Source organism: Helobdella robusta (genome assembly GCF_000326865.2).
Source record: "Helobdella robusta unplaced genomic scaffold HELROscaffold_42, whole genome shotgun sequence".
Classification (NCBI taxonomy): Eukaryota; Metazoa; Annelida; class Clitellata; order Rhynchobdellida; family Glossiphoniidae; genus Helobdella; species Helobdella robusta.
In genome coordinates, this window is record NW_008704981.1 from 159,965 (window position 1) to 180,379 (window position 20,415).

The 20,415-nt window shown below is 32.4% G+C and overlaps 4 protein-coding genes across 4 annotated transcripts in view; 1 reads left to right on the forward strand and 3 right to left on the reverse strand.

Moving 5' to 3' along the window:
• The window catches only part of HELRODRAFT_157496 (hypothetical protein), a gene marked incomplete at both ends in the record, with an annotated part of 5,566 nt that extends 1,959 nt beyond the window's left edge, over positions 1 to 3,607 (reverse strand). The window contains 11 exons of the mRNA XM_009025492.1: positions 192 to 388; positions 609 to 678; positions 785 to 893; positions 1,279 to 1,462; positions 1,568 to 1,698; positions 2,135 to 2,272; positions 2,345 to 2,409; positions 2,690 to 2,749; positions 3,020 to 3,109; positions 3,232 to 3,360; positions 3,544 to 3,607. Of these exons, the coding sequence (XP_009023740.1) occupies positions 192 to 388; positions 609 to 678; positions 785 to 893; positions 1,279 to 1,462; positions 1,568 to 1,698; positions 2,135 to 2,272; positions 2,345 to 2,409; positions 2,690 to 2,749; positions 3,020 to 3,109; positions 3,232 to 3,360; positions 3,544 to 3,607 (1,237 nt within the window). The remainder of the gene's footprint in view (positions 1 to 191; positions 389 to 608; positions 679 to 784; positions 894 to 1,278; positions 1,463 to 1,567; positions 1,699 to 2,134; positions 2,273 to 2,344; positions 2,410 to 2,689; positions 2,750 to 3,019; positions 3,110 to 3,231; positions 3,361 to 3,543) is intronic.
• Positions 3,608 to 5,756: 2,149 nt separating this feature from the next.
• On the reverse strand, positions 5,757 to 10,696 carry HELRODRAFT_177270 (hypothetical protein; the record flags this gene model as incomplete). The annotated part of the gene is made up of 15 exons (XM_009025493.1): positions 5,757 to 5,889; positions 6,109 to 6,241; positions 6,624 to 6,777; positions 6,888 to 7,032; positions 7,088 to 7,212; positions 7,370 to 7,450; positions 7,609 to 7,726; positions 8,329 to 8,460; positions 8,530 to 8,615; positions 8,730 to 8,802; positions 9,028 to 9,187; positions 9,438 to 9,661; positions 9,888 to 9,920; positions 10,067 to 10,129; positions 10,578 to 10,696. The coding sequence occupies 15 exons, from the start codon at positions 10,694 to 10,696 to the stop codon at positions 5,757 to 5,759; spliced, it is 1,779 nt and encodes a 592-aa protein (XP_009023741.1).
• Positions 10,697 to 11,410: 714 nt separating this feature from the next.
• On the forward strand, positions 11,411 to 14,268 carry HELRODRAFT_101841 (hypothetical protein). The gene is made up of 5 exons (XM_009025494.1): positions 11,411 to 11,628; positions 11,935 to 12,030; positions 12,854 to 12,978; positions 13,337 to 14,162; positions 14,201 to 14,268. Exons 1-4 carry the CDS (start codon positions 11,470 to 11,472, stop codon positions 13,440 to 13,442), a joined length of 486 nt encoding a protein of 161 aa, XP_009023742.1. The 5' UTR covers positions 11,411 to 11,469; the 3' UTR covers positions 13,443 to 14,162; positions 14,201 to 14,268.
• A 1,320-nt stretch (positions 14,269 to 15,588) lies between these two features.
• HELRODRAFT_113976 (hypothetical protein) lies at positions 15,589 to 19,472 on the reverse strand (the record flags this gene model as incomplete). Its single annotated transcript, XM_009025495.1, has 11 exons — positions 19,425 to 19,472; positions 19,128 to 19,257; positions 18,548 to 18,696; positions 18,222 to 18,267; positions 17,744 to 17,886; positions 17,368 to 17,549; positions 16,959 to 17,082; positions 16,806 to 16,894; positions 16,448 to 16,562; positions 16,210 to 16,320; positions 15,589 to 15,969 (listed from the first exon to the last, which is right to left on the reverse strand). The coding sequence occupies exons 1-11, from the start codon at positions 19,461 to 19,463 to the stop codon at positions 15,589 to 15,591; spliced, it is 1,509 nt and encodes a 502-aa protein (XP_009023743.1). The 5' UTR covers positions 19,464 to 19,472.
• Between the last annotated feature and the right edge of the window lie 943 nt (positions 19,473 to 20,415).

Consider the following 20,415-nt stretch of genomic DNA (forward strand, 5'->3'; position numbering starts at 1 on the left):
CAACCAACCAACCAACCAACCAACCAACCAACCAACCAACCAACCAACCAACCAACCAACCAACCAACCAACCAACCAACCAACCAACCAACCAACCAACCAACCAACCAACCAACCAACCAACCAACCAACCAACCAACCAACCAACCAACCAACCAACCAACCAACCAACCAATCAATAACAAATCAACGGATCGACCAGAACGAAAAAAAAACTAACGCGCCAACAATTGTCACGCTGCCCTCTCTTTCAGGGTTGCCCAGACATTTGACCCTCCCCGCCCTTTCGTAGAATGACGCCAGTCTGGCCCCCAGGTAGGCGGGGTAGCCCGAATCAGCGGGCATCTCCGCCAGACGCCCCGAAATTTCTCTGAGAGCCTCAGCCCATCTATATATGTGTGAGATTGTGGATCGTGTGTCGATTGATTGGTTAGTTGTTTGGGATTGTATGTAAGTTCATCGGTGTTGGAAAGTTATTAAAAATTACTATTGATTTCGTCAATCCATTTAGATCAATCAATCAATCAATCAATCGATCAATCAATCAATCAATCAATCGCTCGATCGATCGATCAATCAATCAAACAAACAAATAAGAAAAAACTTACCTAGAGGTTGAATCGGCCATCATAGCAACATTGTAACCCATGTCCCTGAAATACTCAGACAGTGTTATACCTAAAATAAATGAAAATTTGAATGCGTGAAAGAACGAATGAATGAATGTAAGAGTGAATAAATAAATAAATAAATGCAGGAAGGAATGAAGGAGAGAACGACAGACCAGTATAAATGGAAGCTTCCCTGGCGGCCACCGGCATGTTTGACGTGTTAGCTACAAGTGACGTTCGCTTCATGATTGATTCTGTCTTGCCGTTCACTTCCATGGTCAGCTGTCAATCAATCAATCAATCAATCAATCAATCAATCAATCAATCAATCAATCAATCAATCAATCAATCAATCGATCAATCAACAAATCAATCAACCAATCAACTAATCATTCAATCAGCCAATCAATCAATAATGATAATTTTTATAACGAAATCGACGATACGAAAACGAAATAAATTCCTATAATATGTGCTAGTCGCAAACAAGTAACAAATAAAAACGAACAAACCAAACAACAAAAAAAACCACACAAACAACAACATAACACCACACAAACAAACAAACAAACAAACAACAATACCACACAAATAAACAAACAAACAACATTACCACACAAACAAACAAACAACCGCCACACACACAAACACAAAAACAAGAGCATACTTCTGGAAAATCCCTGAGTACTTCTGACATCTCATTGCCCCTCTCGCCACATCCCACATAAATAACGATATCCGAGTTGGAATACTTGGATAGGGATTGGGATATTACGGTTTTTCCACAGCCAAAAGCTCCCGGGATAGCCGTGGTACCGCCCTGAACGCACGGAAACAGGGCGTCCAATACCCTGAACAATTAAACATAGGTATTTATCTTTACGAGTGTCACACACACACACAAATACACACACAAACAAACAAACAAACACACACGCACAGACAGACAAATGTACCTAAGCCCAGTCAAGAGTGGATGATTGGCAGCCAGTTTTTCGTTATAGGGCCTCATAGTCCTGACGGGCCAGACCTGCATCATAGTCAGATGGGTCACTTGGTTGTCGAACTCTAATTCCAATAACTTTTCCTGCGTTGTTTTATCATTATTAACATTTTCTCTAAATGAATGATTAAAAAATTTAGAGCAAATTACAACAGTAACGACGACGACGACGACGCTTACGAGATTTATACAGCGCTTAATCGCCAGTAAATAGCTAATTTATATAGAGCCTAATCAACAGTATTCTAGTAGTTAATGCTAATTTGTATATAGCGCTGTTACTTCCCAGAAGGCACTGACATGTGTGTCAGCAAGTATGGTCCACACACACGTAGATGCATATTTATCTTCATATCAAAATTTCAAATATTTGCACATGGATTAAAACAACAATTGCGCTGTCGTTTATTCAACAACTCACGATTTAGACGGACTGGTAAAAAGTCTTTTCACGAAAAACAAAAACAATAAAAATAATAATAACAACAGACAGAAATAATAATCATAGCAAGCAGCACACCTGTATGGTGTAGTTTCCAGGTTGGGCAATGAACTTGACAGTGCCCTTGACCTTTGGGGGCACCATTATGAAGTGGATGACCAGGGTGTTTTCTCTAACGTGGCCGAATATGTCCCCGCCTGTTAAGTGTGAGCCTACCTGTGTGTGTGTTTGTGTGTTGATCAATCAACTAATCAATCAACTGATCAATCAATCAACCAATCAACAAACTTTGGTAGACTTCTCGGGCTGGAATAGATACTGCACTTGCTGATCTAAGCTCGGAATGTTGACACCTAATTAAAAATGAGTAAAAGGTTAAAGGTTACTCTCTCTCAGAGGTTTCAGAGGTTTCAACGACAAACACACACAGCGCATATGAATACGCGTGCAAACCACGCATCATACACATTGCATATGATAGGCGGGGATCTCTTTGTATTCGAACCCAGTCATTGCAATAGCACGACCAGGCGCCTTTAACCATTGAGCCATCACGCCGTCATGACGTCATCCTCTTCATCACCATCACTATCAACCATCAGCAGAACATCATCAGAACATCATCATAGCAACCTTTTGGAATGTATATACTCTTCGTTAGTTCGTTAATATCTTTCAGTGGTCTTTGTATGCCTACGTAATATTAATAAATAATTACAATGCTAAATATATAAAATACACATACATACATATATATAAACAAACACACACACACACAACCATACATACATACACATACATACATTCCAAACAAGTAAAAATTCATAAGATGTTAAATAAATACTTATAAGCAAACAAACAAACACACAAACACGCCGCACACACACACACACACACACATACAGACGTACACACACACACACACACAGACGTACACACAGACGCACGTACACAAACACAGACCATCAAATATGTTGCCCATTATTCCAGGTCCCAACTCCACAGACAATGGTTTCCCTGTTCTCAATACTGGATCTCCAACTGTTACACCGGCTATAAAATAAAAACAAACATACATGAATGTTTATGGGAGAGAGAAAGAAAGAAGAAAGAGAGAGAAAGAGAGAGAGAGAGAAAGAGAAAAGAAGAGAGAGTATGTACAAGAAATTACAAACAGGTTTCTTCGTAGACTTGTATGGTAGCCATGTCGCCTTCCAGTCTAATAATCTCTCCGACTAACTCAAAATGACCGACTCTCACTAACTCGTACATGGCAGAGCCAGACATCTGCTGAGCTGTGACGACTGTATAGACAATTAATTTTTATTTTAAGTTATGTGTATTTAGTTTTTGTTAATTTTACTGTATATAATTCGTGATTAAATATTTCATTTTTGTTAAATTTACAATTTAAACTTGAAAATTTGTTAATTGTTAAAAAAATGACAATCGAGACATAATTAATAAAATATTTATGGGAAACCAACCAGGCCCAGAAACCGCATAGACAGATCCATATTCTTTTTCCTTTTTGTCTCTTCGATCAGCCATAATTTAAAATTCTAAGTTTTTTAAATTACAATTCTTTGAAAATCTATAAAAAGATAAATAATATGCAATAATAATATATTATAATAAATATATAAATAAATAATAAAAATAACAAATAAACAACTCATTTAATAATCACATCCCATTAACAGTTATATTATTATTAAACATACACTATTCAAATTGATAGGATAGATAGATAGATAGATAGATAGATGGATAGATAGATGGATAGATAGATAGATGGATGGATGGATGGATAGATAGATAGATAGATAGATAGATAGATAGTTAGATAGATAGATAGCTAGCTAGCTAGCTAGCTAGATAGATAGATAGATAGATAGATAGATAGATAGATAGATAGATAGATAGATAGATAGATAGATAGATAGATAGATAGATAGATAGATAGATAGATAGATAGATACATAAAATAAACCAAAAGGTATAAGTTGTAATAAAAACTTTTTATAAAAAAAATACTTGTAATTGATTAATAATACAAAATACTACTTATAAAGAAGTTAGTATTAAATAATAAATGCTCCAACTAACATTAAAATTAAAGCAACATTTACTAAAATGGTAATAAAAAATTTAAGATAAAATAAAGCCAAAATTGATGAAATTAAATTCTAAAGTATGCTACAACAGTCAAATTTGACATTGAAAATACCATCACCAGAGCAATAATAGAGAGTAAAGCAACATTTGCTTATTTTACTCAAACTAGTTATAACCAGAGCAAATACTTATACTTCTAGTATAAAAAAATATTTATGCATATACATCCATCCATATATCATGTACAATACAAATATTCATGCATACATACATATATACATACACATTTTAATATGCATATACAGACATTGGTTATATAAAGTATATATAGTATATATATTATATATTCACTCATATCACATGAGTATTCTACAGGTACTACACAATTGTATGTTCTTGTATGAGTGGAATAATCTAGCTAATTAGGTTTAAACTGCCTGAAGCAATATAAAAAATCATTTATTTTTTCATTTTACTATTCATAATTGATAATTCATTCATTCAACAATTCAACCATTAACAAATTTATCCATTTATTCAATCATTAATTTAATGAGCAAAAATACAAAATGACTAACCAACACATGCAAGCACATTAATTAAGAAAAAACATGTGATGTGAATTGTGGTGAATTAATTAGTCAATCACAATGGTATTATAAACAAATAATAAAGTATTAGTTTGCCGTCATAAATTAAAAAAAGTGATGATTTTACATCATTTTTGCAAACATTTTATCCAAATAAGTTAGTTGATGGATTTAATTTTATGTAAAAAAATCAAAATAATCTGGAAAGAATGTTTTTTGTAGTTTAAGTAAATATTTAAAAAAAACTACTGCAAACCTTACAAATAGAGAAAATCCTCGGTTTTATCGATATTTATTAAAATTAATATTGAATATTTTATTTAATTGTTAGAGAAAAAATAAATTAAATAACCGATTTAGACAAGAAAAATCAGGTTTTATTTGGTCATCTGACAGTAGAATTAAAATTTAAGTGATGTTCCAGTTGTTATTTCTACGGTAACTTATATGGCGTCCCTTGCGTTTAAAATCTAAACAGATTTAATGTAAACATTTATCCAAAATATCCATTTTATTTGGTTAAATATAAATTGTTCTTGAAGTGTATATCATTTTTTTTGTTTGATTAAATTTTTTTTAGCTCCACAAATATGCGAATTTCTAAAAAGCAGAACAACCGATATTGTCTTAAACTTGGCCTTACAACAGGGGTGGGTAAACTTTTTGCTGAGGGCCGCATTGAGAGCCATTTTACCTTTGATGGGCCGCATATGTACTTAAATAACAAACTTTTTAGACCCGAGAGAAAATTTGTGGCTCCTTTTTTTGCTCATGTCTGGCATGTGTGTTTGCCACCCTTGCCTTACAAAATAATAATAACTGAAATAACTTCATCCAGGTTTTATCAACTTTATCAAATCTTTTGTATAAAATAAAAAACTGAAAATTAAAAAAGTCAATCATATTAACAGTACAACAATAGAGAATGCATCCATCTATTCAATTATTCTATTCATGAAATTAAACGTTAAATGATTTAATTTTTATAGAATTCATTTGATCGGTTTAATATTCTTCTTCTGTTTCAATTTATTTATTATTGCATTCCATCTATCCAGCCATCCTTTTACATTCAGTTCATCCACTAATATCCAAGGAACTAAATGCTGGGCTGGCTGAATCCACCTGGAGAAAAATGAAAAAAAGCGCTTTACAAACTAATTGATTGATTGTAGTTAATAATAATATGACAGTAAACAGCAAATTATGCATAACGCACTGATTAAAAAAAATTAGAACTGAAAAATCAAGACAAAAATTACGCAATGATAACTAAGTGTTCGATTGGTTGATTGAAAAGAATTATCCAACCAATCAGAAACGTGATTGAAAAAATTATCTAACCAATCGGAGAGGTTTCTATTGATTCGGGCACAGGCAGCCAATGCTTGTTGAGATTGATTGATCCGAGAGACTATCATTGGCTGGTACGTTTCAATGTGCTGTTTTTCAGCAATAGATAGCTTTACACCCAAATCTGAGTTTATTTTCACGAGAAAAAAAAAACTATTTTTCCAAATAAATGAAAACAATTAATCGTCAGGTACCTCAACATATTATTACTTCGACAAAATAAAATTATTTTTAACAGTAAATGACCGATATATATATATATATATATATATATATATATATATATATATATATATATATATATACACATGTGCGTTGGTAGTTGAAGATTGATAACAAATTGTTGCCCGGAAATGATCTAATCAAAAAAACGTCATCTAAACAAGTTAGAGAAATGCGAAACCAAAAAATAATTTTGGCCAAATCGATTTACATAGAAAATCTTCACACACGAAATTTTCATCGAAATTCCGAAAAATAATAAACATTTCATCAAAAGAATTTACTTTTCAACTCGTCAACCAGGCTACAAATTTGTTGCGAATGAATTGAACTCCCAAAGCCAATGGATCCGGACTGGCGCAGGCGAGCGTGTTGGCACGAATCCAAGCCTACACCCAGTATGGTCGCAGCTATGAAGAGTAGCAGGCCATCAGAAGACTGGAAAATATGACACAAAATAATAATCAATAACGCTACTTCTCAAGACAACAGTAACAATGATTTATTACAGTTAGGTAATCAACTTCACAAAAACACAGTCTACTAACTTTATAACTGGGTAATTCCAGAATATCTAAAACATCATTGGTTGCCTTCGTATAAGGCCATGCCTCATTAATTAGCAACTCGTGAATACTCGCATTTGATTGGTTGCCAGCACTTAGAATGAAAAATAACATTGCAACATTGTTACTAAGGATAGAAATAATACTGAAAATAATAATTTAATTAACATAAAGAGGCTGACATCAGCTTATATTTATTAAGTCCAATCCAGTTGAAGAGTTCAGCTTCATTATATAACAAGCGCTGTGATTGGCAGGTTGGATATTTAAACTGACCAACCAGCTCTCTTCTTACATAACTGACTATCTGATAGGTTAGAAAAGAACAATAAAAATATGAATAATCATAATAAGAATGATAATTAACGGCGGTAAGATTATCAACTAATAATTATAAATAAATAATTAAAAAGAATAAATTTGTTTGGATTTGGATGAAAAAAGTGTTTAAAAAAGAACTAAACCTTATTCTGGTGCGATAGGATGGATTGGTTGTACAATGAGCTATTGGCTTTCATATTAAGAAATAATTTCTCTTTGTCCATCTATAAATAACATGAATAAAAACAATAATAATAATAATAACAATAATAATAACAACAATAACAATAGCAATGATGATAATAATATCAATAATAACAGTAATGAAAAAACTAGCCAATGTCTTTTTAGTATCCACTATCTTTTGAAATTTTGAATTAACCATTTCCTGTTTATTTTGACCTTCCTGAATTTCCTTAGTCAGCCTCTTCACGTGACCTTCTAATTTCAAGATGGCACCTTTCAAGATGGCCGAACGTTTTTCAAGTTCAAAGCTTTCCCTGTGGGATTGAAAAACTCCATGTATTTGTCAGGGTAGAAATGGTATTGCCAATATCAATACCGACATTAAAATGTATTGTATCTGCAAAATGAAAAGAGGAGGTAATTGTGTATGTATGTATGTGTGTGTGTGTGTATATGAATGTATGTGTATGTATGTGTGTGTATGTATGGGCTGTGTGTGCGTGTATGTACGTGTGCATATATACATGCAACTACTAACAATATCTTTTCACAATGCGGCCTTTGCTGTAGAATTAGCTGTCTGCAAGCCTCATTCAGGCCATCATTCATTCTTTCATCAAAATAAGTTTCGTTCTTCAGTCGTTCCGTCACCATACATCTCTCGGCTATCTCTTCTTTTAGTTTCTATTTTTGAATTAACATCATAAAAAAAACACACACACACAAACACACACGCACGCACGGACGCACACACACACACGAACTAACGTAGAGGACTTTGTTCAATTGGGATGACTTTGCCAAATTTCTTTTTGGTAAAAAATATGAAAACAATGTTAACTTTGCCAATACTAATAAAAAAAACATTGACAATAATAAAATGAATAAATTAGTATTTAATTTAAAACCCCCTGACTTTTGATTGGCCAAGATCTGACCGAGCCTGCGATGTGATTGGTCCATTGAATCAGCCAACAGTGAGACGGTTTGATAGGGTGTAGATTTCTCCACTAAAAGTTTGACTTCATCTTCTATTTTTAACTGCTGACTAATAATAATAATAATAATAATAATAATAATAATTATAATGATAATAATAATAAATAATAATAAAAACCTCAACCAATTGTGATTGACAGCTTTCAAGAAAGATTTGTGATAGTAATCTTCAACCATTGCGCAACAGGTTGTCAGGTGCTTAACCTTTTAATGATGATGATGATGATAAATAATAATAATAATAATAATAATAACAACAACAATAATAATAATAACAACAATAAGAATAATACTAAACATAATTTAAACGTTGCTAACCTTGTTATCATCGTCGTTATCATCATTGTAGATTCTTCTCGCTTTAGGACTATTCTCATTGGCTTCAGATTTTCTTAAATGAAAAAAATCATGATGACGATGATTCATTCATTTGTTCACCCCCATTCATTCTATCAAACAGTAATTCACTAATTCATCTATTCATTCTTTCATTCATACATTCATTCAAACACAGGCACACTCAAGCAACTGTTGAGTCAGTGGTTCTTTCATTCGTTCATTCCTGCTTTTATTCATTCATTCACTAATCAATTTATTCATTCACTCGCTCGCTCACCTCCTAACATCATCCAACTTCTTAATTCTTTCATCCACCATCATCATTAGTTCATTCAAACCATCCTTTCTTTCTTCCAATGATTTCTTCATTTCATCATTCAATTTGTTCATGATTGACTGATTAATCACTTCTGTCTTTCTTTTATTACATATCAATTCTGCATACGAGTGAATGAATGCACGAATGAATCAATGAATGAAAGCTTGAATGTACGAATGACTGAATGAATGAATGAATGCATGTATACGGGGATGAATGAATAAGTTATCATCATCATTATCTTCATCATCATCATCATCATTATCGTCATCTTTATCATTATCATCATCCTTTTCTTCTTCTTCTTCATCATCATCATCATTATCATCATCGTCATCTACTTCATCATCATCATCATCATCATTAACGTTGATCTATAATTTCTTTTTTAATCCTATCAATATCTTTGCACAGAATCACTATAGAATCATCAATTTCGGAATTTTCTCTTTCAATTTTATCAAGTTCTTTGGTCATGTGACGCATTTTTTCATCATCATCATCATAATTATCGTCACCGGAAGTGCTCTTTTTTGATTGGCAGACATTTTTATCTAAGGTTTTTGTGTCTTTATTTTTATTGGACGAGGATCTGAAGTTTGAATTTGATAATCATCATCATCATCATCGTCATAACAATCATCTTCTTAATCATTATCAGCATAAGACTCATCATCTTCATCATCACCATATTGTCATCACCAACAGAAGCATCACCATCATCACCAATCAGGTCATCATCATCATCATTGTCGTCATCACCAATCATAACCACAATTATCATCGTCGTCATCATCATCACCACCATCATAACCTACATTAACAAATTTCCTTTGATCTTCTTGACTTCACTGTGAGTAATAAAAATAAAATAATAATTATTATTACTATTAATAAATAATAATAATTAATAATAATAATTAATAATAATAATTAATAATAATAATTAATAATAATAATTAATAATAATAATAATATAATTATTTTAAAGGCTCACTTGGCTGGTCTGATGTTTCTAACAATGTACTGCCAGATATGCTTATATTTATCAGACATAAACCTACATAATTAAAATTAATTACTTAAATAATAGTGAAATATATTAAATTAATAATTATACCATAATAATTAGAAAAATAATATAATTAATTTCTGATGTGTCTTGAATAAATTGACAAATTTCACATCCAATCATATAGACTTATATATCATTCATCTTATATACATAGGTACAAACACAGATACATACATAAAAACACACAAATGTGCACACACATACACATAAAGACATACATAGTACACATAGAATATATAGATAGAAAGATATAGCATGTTTTTTTCAAATCATTCATCTTAATGATAAAATAAAACATACAAACAGCCATAGTCACATATAAATAAAGTAGAAATTTGTTTTGAAATACTATTTTTAGAATAAATTACAAATATTACACCAAAAAAAACATTGATCAATCCATGGCATATATTATTCTATCTAGATAGCTAACACTTTGCAGTCGTCTGGTCTGAGATGAATGTTGAATTTATTATTCTCCGGTATGTGCATCGTCTCTGTCAGCCATTTTTGAAAATCTTTCACCAATGCTGCCTGACTGGATGAGGTCATTTTTTATTAGGGACTACTGAGCTACTACTCCAAACTAACTCTAAATCTATTTTACTAAAGCAAGAAACTCTAATGTCTAGTGACTTTAAGTCTTAAGATTAAAAAAATTTTTTAACTGGACTAGTCTTGGCATTTAAGTTATTTTTTTAGGTCCTATTTAATATTTATTTAATAATAATTTAGTATTTATTTTTAATTAATTACTAGTAAATTTTTGTTAAATTAATTATTAAATTTTAAACTAAATATTTCCTAGATCTTAGTTTTTTCTGTTCAATTCAGCTCTGTCACTAAAAATTTGTGATCTAACAATGATCTATTTTTAAGTAATAAAACAAATGAAGATATCATTTGTTTATTATTATTTAAATCGAAAGTTTACGACAAAAAAACGGAGAACTAAAGTGGAAATTTAAAAATAGCGCTCCGCCATATATATTTTTTAATTAAAACTTAATTTAGGTAACAACTAAAACAAAGTTGAATTTATTTCATCTCTGCCATTGTCTATGCTGAAAATGATTATTTAAAATTGAAAATCAATTGAATTTATTTTAATTTATTTAATTTTATATAGAAAAAACTTTTTATGAAGAGTTTGATAAAATTGTTAAATTAATCGCTAAAAAAGAGGTCACAAGAGTTTTCGTCTTAAATTTTATTAATAGTTCGTTGTTATTAATTATCATCCGATGTGTATTTTTGTTCTGCGATTATTAAATTTAATTAAATTTTTCAATAAAGTAAAATATTATTAAGTAATAAAAAAAATAATGGCTAGCACTGCAGCTACTGCTAGAATTCAGCCGAAAAAGCAAACTTTAGATGATGCTTACGCTCCCCCGGCTAATTTTCTCGAAATTGACGTAATAAATCCGGAAACCCACGGATTGGGTAAGAAGAGGTACACGGATTATGAAATTCGTATGAAGGTTTGTTTGAGATTTTTTTCCCAAATAAAAAAGTTCTAGTTCAAAGAAATAGTTTATTTTTAGTCCAATTGAATTTTTTGATCCTGTGGGTGTGGGATGGTGGGCGTCGCCTGCCTATTTTTCCGATTGGTCTAACTAAAATCCAACAATAATTTATTTTAATTGTATTCAACAGATTAAACTATTCTTACAAAAATTTTTTTTTAAAATTTCAGATTAAAATAAAAATTATTAAAATTTCAACTGATGAATCAATGGTAGTGCTACTGAAAACTAATTTAATGTTAATCTTCACACTTTTTTTAGACTAATTTGCCAGTTTTTAAAATCAAAGAATCGTCTGTCCGTCGAAGGTACAGTGATTTCGATTGGCTGGCTGCTGAGCTTGAAAGAGACAGCAAGGTTACAGATTTGTGAATTTTTTTCCCAATAATATCTGTCTTCTAAATTGAAATTTCTAAAATTAACATATAAAAATGAATGATCTGTCAATCAAAAATTTAAAATTAAAGAATATTGAAAATTAATTTATACAGAATACAACAACAACAACACACGTTTAGACGACATTTTCCCCGAGATCGGGGGTTGCCGTTTGGCTACCTATGATGAAACCGAAATACCCCTCAACGCCATCCACATCTGTCACTCGCCTCAGTATCACGCAACCCAGCTTTTACCCTGTCCTTCTCCACCTGCTCTCTCCATCCCAATCGCGGATGACCCCTTCCTACCACTCCTTCAACCTCGAACTCCAACGCTCGCCTAATCCCGACCCTTTCATCCCTTCTCAACACATGTCCATACTATAACAATCTCGATCTCCTTATCAATGTCACAATGTCCTCATTCAGTCCCATCATTGACATCAGCTCTGTACTACTCCTCCTATCCTTCACTTTAACCCCACACATCATCCTCACCATAGCTCTTTCAGCCCTCTGCAGTACACTTTCCTCCTCTCTCCTCAACACCCAAGTTTCACCACCATATACCATCGCTGCTCTCACACATGCTTTATATACCCTCCCTTTCATCTTCACTGACCATTTCTTTCCACATTATTTATACAGAATAATTTTTGTAAAAAATATTGTGCTAAAATAAATCACTAATTGTTTATTTCTTAAAACAATTCAGGTAGTATTATTAACAATCATTTGCACTGACAATCACTTATTTATAAATAGCATCTAAAAAAAGATAATAAATTAAATTATGTTAGATTGTGGTACCTATGCTACCGGGAAAGGCCTGGGGCCGACAGCTACCTTTCAGATCTGATGACGGTTTGTTTGACGAGGAATTCATCGAGGAACGTAGGAAAGGACTAGAGATTTTTATCAACAAGTCTGTGATTAGTTTTCATTCTAAAAACTATTACCATCACCACTATCACCACCACTATCATCATCATCATTATTCTTACTTTTATTCAATTAATTGAAAAAAATGTCAATACTTATTTGTAATCTGAATTAATTTACTGTTTTTACCATTATGTCTGATGGTTTCTAAACTTTTAATCGTCTTTTTATCGCCAGTGTAATTCTTTTCATGTTCATCATCATCGTTTTTCAACTCAACATACAAGGTAAACTGTAATCATCATCTTTAGTATGCTATATTATTATTCTTATTATGTAATTATATTATTATTACATTACTATAATTTGGGGTGGTATAATTTTTTTATCTTGATCATCAGGGTAGCAGGTCACCCACTAGCACAGAACGAGAAATGCCTACACATGTTCCTACTGGAGCCGACTATTGATAAAAATTACATCCCCGGAAAGGTGCGCACTACGTAAAACAATTTTGAGGAGAGAGAGGGAGAGGGAGAGTTTTGTAAAATAGTAAATGTGTGTAATGTTTGTGGAGAAAAATGTAAAGAAAATTGGCTAAGTGATATGTAAATGAATTTGCTACTTTGAGTGTAAAGTTTAAATTGTACATTACCTACAATATCGAATTCTACAAATTAAAATGTCTTGTTAAGTGTGCAATTTTGTAAAGTTGTAAATGTGCTAATCTGGAAATTGTAATTTTTAAACTATGTAAAGCAACGAATGAATTATACATGCACGCATGCATGTGTATAAATGAATGGGATGACTATGTTTGTATGTGACTGGGCATGTATATGTAGCATTGCATATGTCTCTGTATGTAGGAGTGTATGTGTAATTGTATGTATCTGTGTCTCTCTCTCTGTGTGTGTGTGTGTGTGGGCGTGTGTGTCACTACCATTTAAATTCTGATGCTTGAAAAGGGATATTTATACTAAAATAAATTTGTAGAATGCTATAACTTTATAATTGTTGTCATTATTGTATTGTATGCTTATATTGTCATATATATATATATTTATATTTATGTATATGTATAGTACCATATTGAAATTATTTTTAAATTATTTTTCAAGTTAACTGTGCTATTGTTGTTAATTCATAATTATCGTTATTGCTAACAATAATATTATCTTATTGTAAATATATATATATATATGTATATATATATATATATATATATATATATATATATATATATGTGCATTACATATATACATTACATGTACACATGCATTATATCTTTGTCTGCATTTGGAAATGAATATAGCACACTGAGAAGATACAATTGCTTTCAACTTATTGCTAAAAGGTAGAAATAGAAGTAGCAAACTAACACCAGTGTGAAAATTTCTGACTGATTGATCTGGAAAGTGATTGATTGAATGGTTGGTTGATTGATTGATTGATTGAATGGATGGTTGGTTGATGCGTGTATGTTTTATTTTACAGTTTTCTTTAATGTTTTCAAGTTTTAACAACGGACACGCTGTGTGATGTGCGAATCTAAACACTCATTAATCAACCATAACTTACATTACTTTAGGATCGGCACGTCAATCATTAAACCTTATATGTATGTACAATGTGTGTGTGTGTGTGTGTGTTTGTGTGTGTGTTTATGTTGTCTAGGTGTGAAAAGCCAACGAAACGATGGAATAAATTATAAGTTGCATTTTATCATATGATAGGATCTTGAATTAGAAATGAAAAAAAATCAATCAAAAATGAATAAAAATAATAAATTATTAAATCAATCAACAACAATAATAATAAATAACAAGAATAATAATAATAAATCTTTATATGGAATGACTCGGAAGTGGTGTCATACACGCTTTTGCATTCATCACTAACTAACTAACCTCTCAAATAATAATAATAATAATTAATCAATCAATAATAATAATAATTAATCAATCAATAATAATAATAATCAATCTTCGTTTAGCGTCCAGAGACCTAGTTCCCCCAGATTTAGATTAGATTTCGGTAGATTTAGGTAAATAATAATAATAAGATTAAAAATAATAAGATCAGTAATAATAATAATAACGAGACTAATAACATCTTAACAATCTGTACTTCATTTTACTTAATACAGTAAATTAGACAAATTCGGTCAATATTAACGAAAAATACACACACACACACACACACACATATATATATATATATATACACAAACGTCCTAACGAAGATTGATTTGATTGATATATATATATATATATACAGATATATATATACACACAGAGTGATATATATATATATATATATATATATATATACACACAGATATATTTAGTGATATATGATGAAACGAACGAATAAATGAATGAATGAATTCAATGTCAGGCAATTTGCTTATAGTAGAACAACGTGCAACTTGAATGAAATTAATTTATCTTTGAGTCAACCAAAACCTTTTTAATATTAACAGTTTTTTAAAATAAGAAATACGAAACTGTATTAATAACCATAACGAAAATATCAATAATAATAATAATAATAATAATAACAATAACAAACATAATAAAAAAAATCAAAAGAGCAATGATAATGATAATAATCTTCTTAGATACTCTCTTTAACATCACCACCATCATCATCATTTATTGTTATCATCTTCGTGATCGTCATTCACATTACCATAATTATCATTATCACTATTATTATTAACGTTATTATTATTATTATTATTACTATTTTTAGGTTTTATCGTTACTCTTATCTTTCCAGCATCGTCATTGAAGTAGTCGCCGAGTCTAGGCGAGCTATAGCTGAAGGGTATCAAATGAGCCTCCGTGTTGAATATGTACTCATTCAGTGAGACGTAGTTTGGATCGTCAGTGAATAAGAGGTAGAAGTATTTCAACGTTTCCGACAGCCAGAAACTCTCCATCTTGTTTCTCGGCTGCACGTTTGCGGGGTTCTGTACATTCCCTATTGAGGTATAGCCCCCTTCTACTTTTGTATACTTTTCGAAGGCCTGAAGGTTTAGGCGTGTGTGTGTGTTTGTCTGCGTGTGTGTGTTTGCGTTTGTCTGTGTGTGTGTGTGTATGCGTCTGTACGCCTGTGTATTCGTCTGTCTGGGTATTTCTTCGAGAGTGTATATCATTCAATGCGTAGTGGCGTACGCACTTATTCGTACTTATGAGATATGTTTTTGTGTACACCTATAAATGTGTGCACGTGTGTGTGTCTATATCTTGCATATTTATGTACGAACTTGAAAAATCTTCCAGCCGACGTCTTGGTACGTTTTATTTCCAGTCAGTCTGTAGAGATAGAAGAGGCTTTCGATGGTTTCAGGTCTTTGCAGGTTGTGTGAATCTGCTGTCTATGGCGGTGATGATGATGATGACGATGATGATGGGGGTGGTGACGACTATAAAAATTATTATTAATAATATAATATTATTATAATAATTATTATTATAAATGGTAGTAGTAGGGGAAGATATCACCTTGACAAACATTTCTTGTTGAATGGTGGAATTTTTTTGCGTGTTGAAATGAACAATTTCAGGGCTCAAACCCGTCTTCATTCTATTATAGAACTCTATACAGGTATCTGTCAGCCTGTGGTTGGTCAGTTGGTTGATTGGTCGATTGATTGGTTGGTTGGGTGGTCAATTGGTCGGTGAGTTGCTTGGTTGAAAGGTTAGTTGACATACGAGTCACCATTCCATTGTTAAACTCCGTGCAGGTGTGTGTATATGAGTCCGTCAGTGATTAGTTGTCAATGAATTTATACAGTATGTGCGACAAACAGGCAGATTGTTTGACAAGCTGATCGATTAAACATTAAAATAAGTTATTAACCTTCGACCGAATGTCATGAACTTTGACCTTTCAAGACCTTTGCTAGCTGCCAGGGCTAAATTGCCCCCAAGGAAACAAACCAAGTGATCCTGACAATAAAAAATAAAATCACCATCAAAAACTCCACCAAACAACAACAACAACAACAAAAACCATTTTGGGACTAAAATTGTTGCCAGCCAATAACTCTCCAACGTATAGAAGCTTGCTAGCTGAAGTTTCTCTCAGCAAAAGTTCCTCCATACCTTTCATGGCTTCTATGTAGTCGCTAGCCGCGCTGGTTGGTTGAGTTAGTGGTTTGTCGATTGATTGGTTGGTCGAGACCAATCAAAAAACAACACCCCACCCAATCAGCAAACCAATCAGCCAATCATCAACTACCCGCCAATCAACAAACCAACTCACAAACCAATCAACATACAAATCATACAACCAATGAACCACCTCCTACTCAACCAATCAACATACAAACCACTCAACCACCTCATACTTAACCAATCAACATACAAACCAACCAATCAATCAACCATGCAACCACTTCCTACTCAACCAATCAACCAACTCAGAATCTCCGGTAAGCATCCAGATCTTCAGTAGATATTCGTAATAACTATCCCCCCTGGCACCAAAGGTGATGGTGGCCGATTGTCTGAAAGCCCCGGTGCTCGGGTTGATGTAGATCGGCACCAAGCCCTGCTTCTTGTACAGGTTGTGTAGGTGCTTTGTCACTCGCATGGCAGCTTTCTGGTTGATTGATTGAGTGAATGATTGATTGAGTGGTTGATTGATTAATTGGTTGATTGATTAATTGGTTGATTGATTCAGTGACTAATTGATTGGCCAAGTGAATACGTGTATGAATGTGGAAGCAACATCATCACAACCACCATCATCATTTACATCATCACCATCACCATTGACATCCTCATCATCATCACCTCATATTTAGGATCGTTGGTGACACGAGAGAGATCAATGAACTCCAACTGAATGGTCGACACTTCGGATGTTGAACTCTCGCTACCCCAGGCTGGGTTGTGACCTCGGTTCGAGCTGAAGTCTACATCAGAAAATGGAACTCCTGGTTAATTGATTGAATGGTTAATTGATTGAATGGTTAATTGATTGAATGGATAAGTGATTGATTAGTTGGTTGATTGAATAGAGTGGTTGAGTGTTTGATTGGTTGAATAATTTACGGAATGAATAAATGAATGAGTGACAGAGAATGGCTTAATTGATGAAAGACTAAATTTCTGATTGAACTGATGATCGACCGAATGAGTTAATGAAGAAACGAGCGAATGAATAACAGAAAAAATGAGTGATTGATTGAAAAGATAGATGGTTATCCGAAAGAACGAACAAATGATTGAAAAGAAGAAGAAAAAGAAGTGGAAAAAAAAAGAAAATAACCTGAGCTAGTATCAAACGCAGGCATCAGTTTGTCACCTAACTCTTGCTGTAGGAATGATTACAAAAGTCATCAGACATTATCCACAATACCAACGATCAAACTAACCAACCCGCCAACCAACAAGCCAAAAAACCAGCTAATCAATCAGTCAATCAATCAATCATCTAGCCAATCAATCAATCAACCAGCCAATCAATCAATCATCTAGCCGATCAACCAACCAATCAATCAACCAACCAATCAATCAACCAACCAATCAATCAATCATCTAGCCAATCAACCAACCAACTAGCCAGCCAACCAACCAACCAGATACTCAACTAACAGCTTTCTTCAAGAAGATGCTATCGCCAGAGAGATGGAATGCACTAAGGAGACCCCCAAGAACTCTGATGGTGCACTCAAATAAGTTGATGTTGCTACCTCTGTCAAAACTCAAACTGTTCGCCACCCAACTTTTCGCCTCTTCAAATTCTGTAGGTCATGATGATGATGGTTGTGATGATAATGATGGTTTTGATGATAATAATGGTTTTAATGATAATAATGATGAAGATAGCTGTTGTGATGATGATGATGATGATAGTGGTGGCTGTAATGATGATGATGGTTGCGGTGATATGACTGATTGTTGTGGTGTCATCCTAACAATCGACTTTGAAGACAACAAACGAAAACAACAGCACTGAAATTGATATAAATTTGTAGTAAGAACAACATGAAGCAAACAACCAAAACACACAAACATACATATAAACATCCATACAGACATACATACAAACATCCATACAGACATACATACAAACTTACATACAAGTGCACTGTACATATACATACAGACATACGTACAAACATCCATGCAAACATGCATACAAGTGTACATACAAGTGCACATACATACAAACCATTCAGAAGGCCCATAATATACAATGTATCAAGAGAGTCAACAATGGTTAAGCCTAGATTGAACCACATAGAGAATGTTTTAGACAGCGGTTTCAATTCATCATAGCCCCATGCATATTTCTTGTAATTCTAGTGTTTTTTTATGTTTACTATTAATTATTATTTATGGCATTAATTGTTATTTTTATATTTATCAAACAACCAATCAGTCTTAATCAATCAATCAACCAATCAGCCAACCAACCAACCAACCAACCAGCCAACCGACCGACAGCCAAACAAACCAACCAACTAACATTCCAAGAATGTTTGAAAGCATCCACAACAGCCTGCATCCTTTCATTGGTTGGGCCTCTAGCAACAAATGGCTTCTGCTTATTTGGTTTGCCATTGTTAGGCGGTTTCAGAAGCTGATGAAAGTGAAGTTTAAAAGTTCATTTTATTTGATTAGAATAAAAAATAAATTAAATTACAAATAATTGAAATCAAAAACATTCCCACAACCAGAAACAACATCACAAAAAGGCCAATTTTTAAAATTAAACTTAAAAACCAAAAAAACCCCAAAAACTAACATTTGGTACCTGCTTGTTAACACCATTTTCACCATTAGATATAACAACAGGTGGAATTTCAACTGGAATCAAACCAGCATCATTATCTGGTGCTAAGATGAGAAAAAAAATTATTAAATATTAATATTAATTTATCATCAAAATGATAATTAATTAACCAATCAAATTAAACAAAAACAATTAAAGTTTAATTATTAAACCAACCTACCAGCCAATTAAATCAAACCAAACCAAACCAATGGATCAAATCAAATCATAAACACACAAACCAACATGTCTTTTTAGTTTTAGTAGCAGCAAATACAGGTGAATCTTCTATATTAAGTCTAGGATAGGAGTGCCATTGGTAGAGTGTGAATACTAAAAATAGGACACAAATTAGGAGCAAGCTTCTTTGTAGACTTGACAACCTTTTCCATTTCTGTTAAGTAAGGGTATCAAGTTTTATATATACCATTTTGGGGATTTCAAGTAAATTTTATCACAAATTAAACATTAACAATATAAAAATAGGTGGAGCTTGGCTGTGTGTTTTCTTCTAGCAAGTATTTTTTAAAATAATGGAATAATAATAATGTATTATAATATTAAAATTTTTTTAAATTTATTTTGTTTTTTAAAATATAATAAAATAACATAAAATATAATATCAAAAATCAAGGTGCTCTATGACACAACCTGATTAATTATTTAAAATGATATAAATTTATTA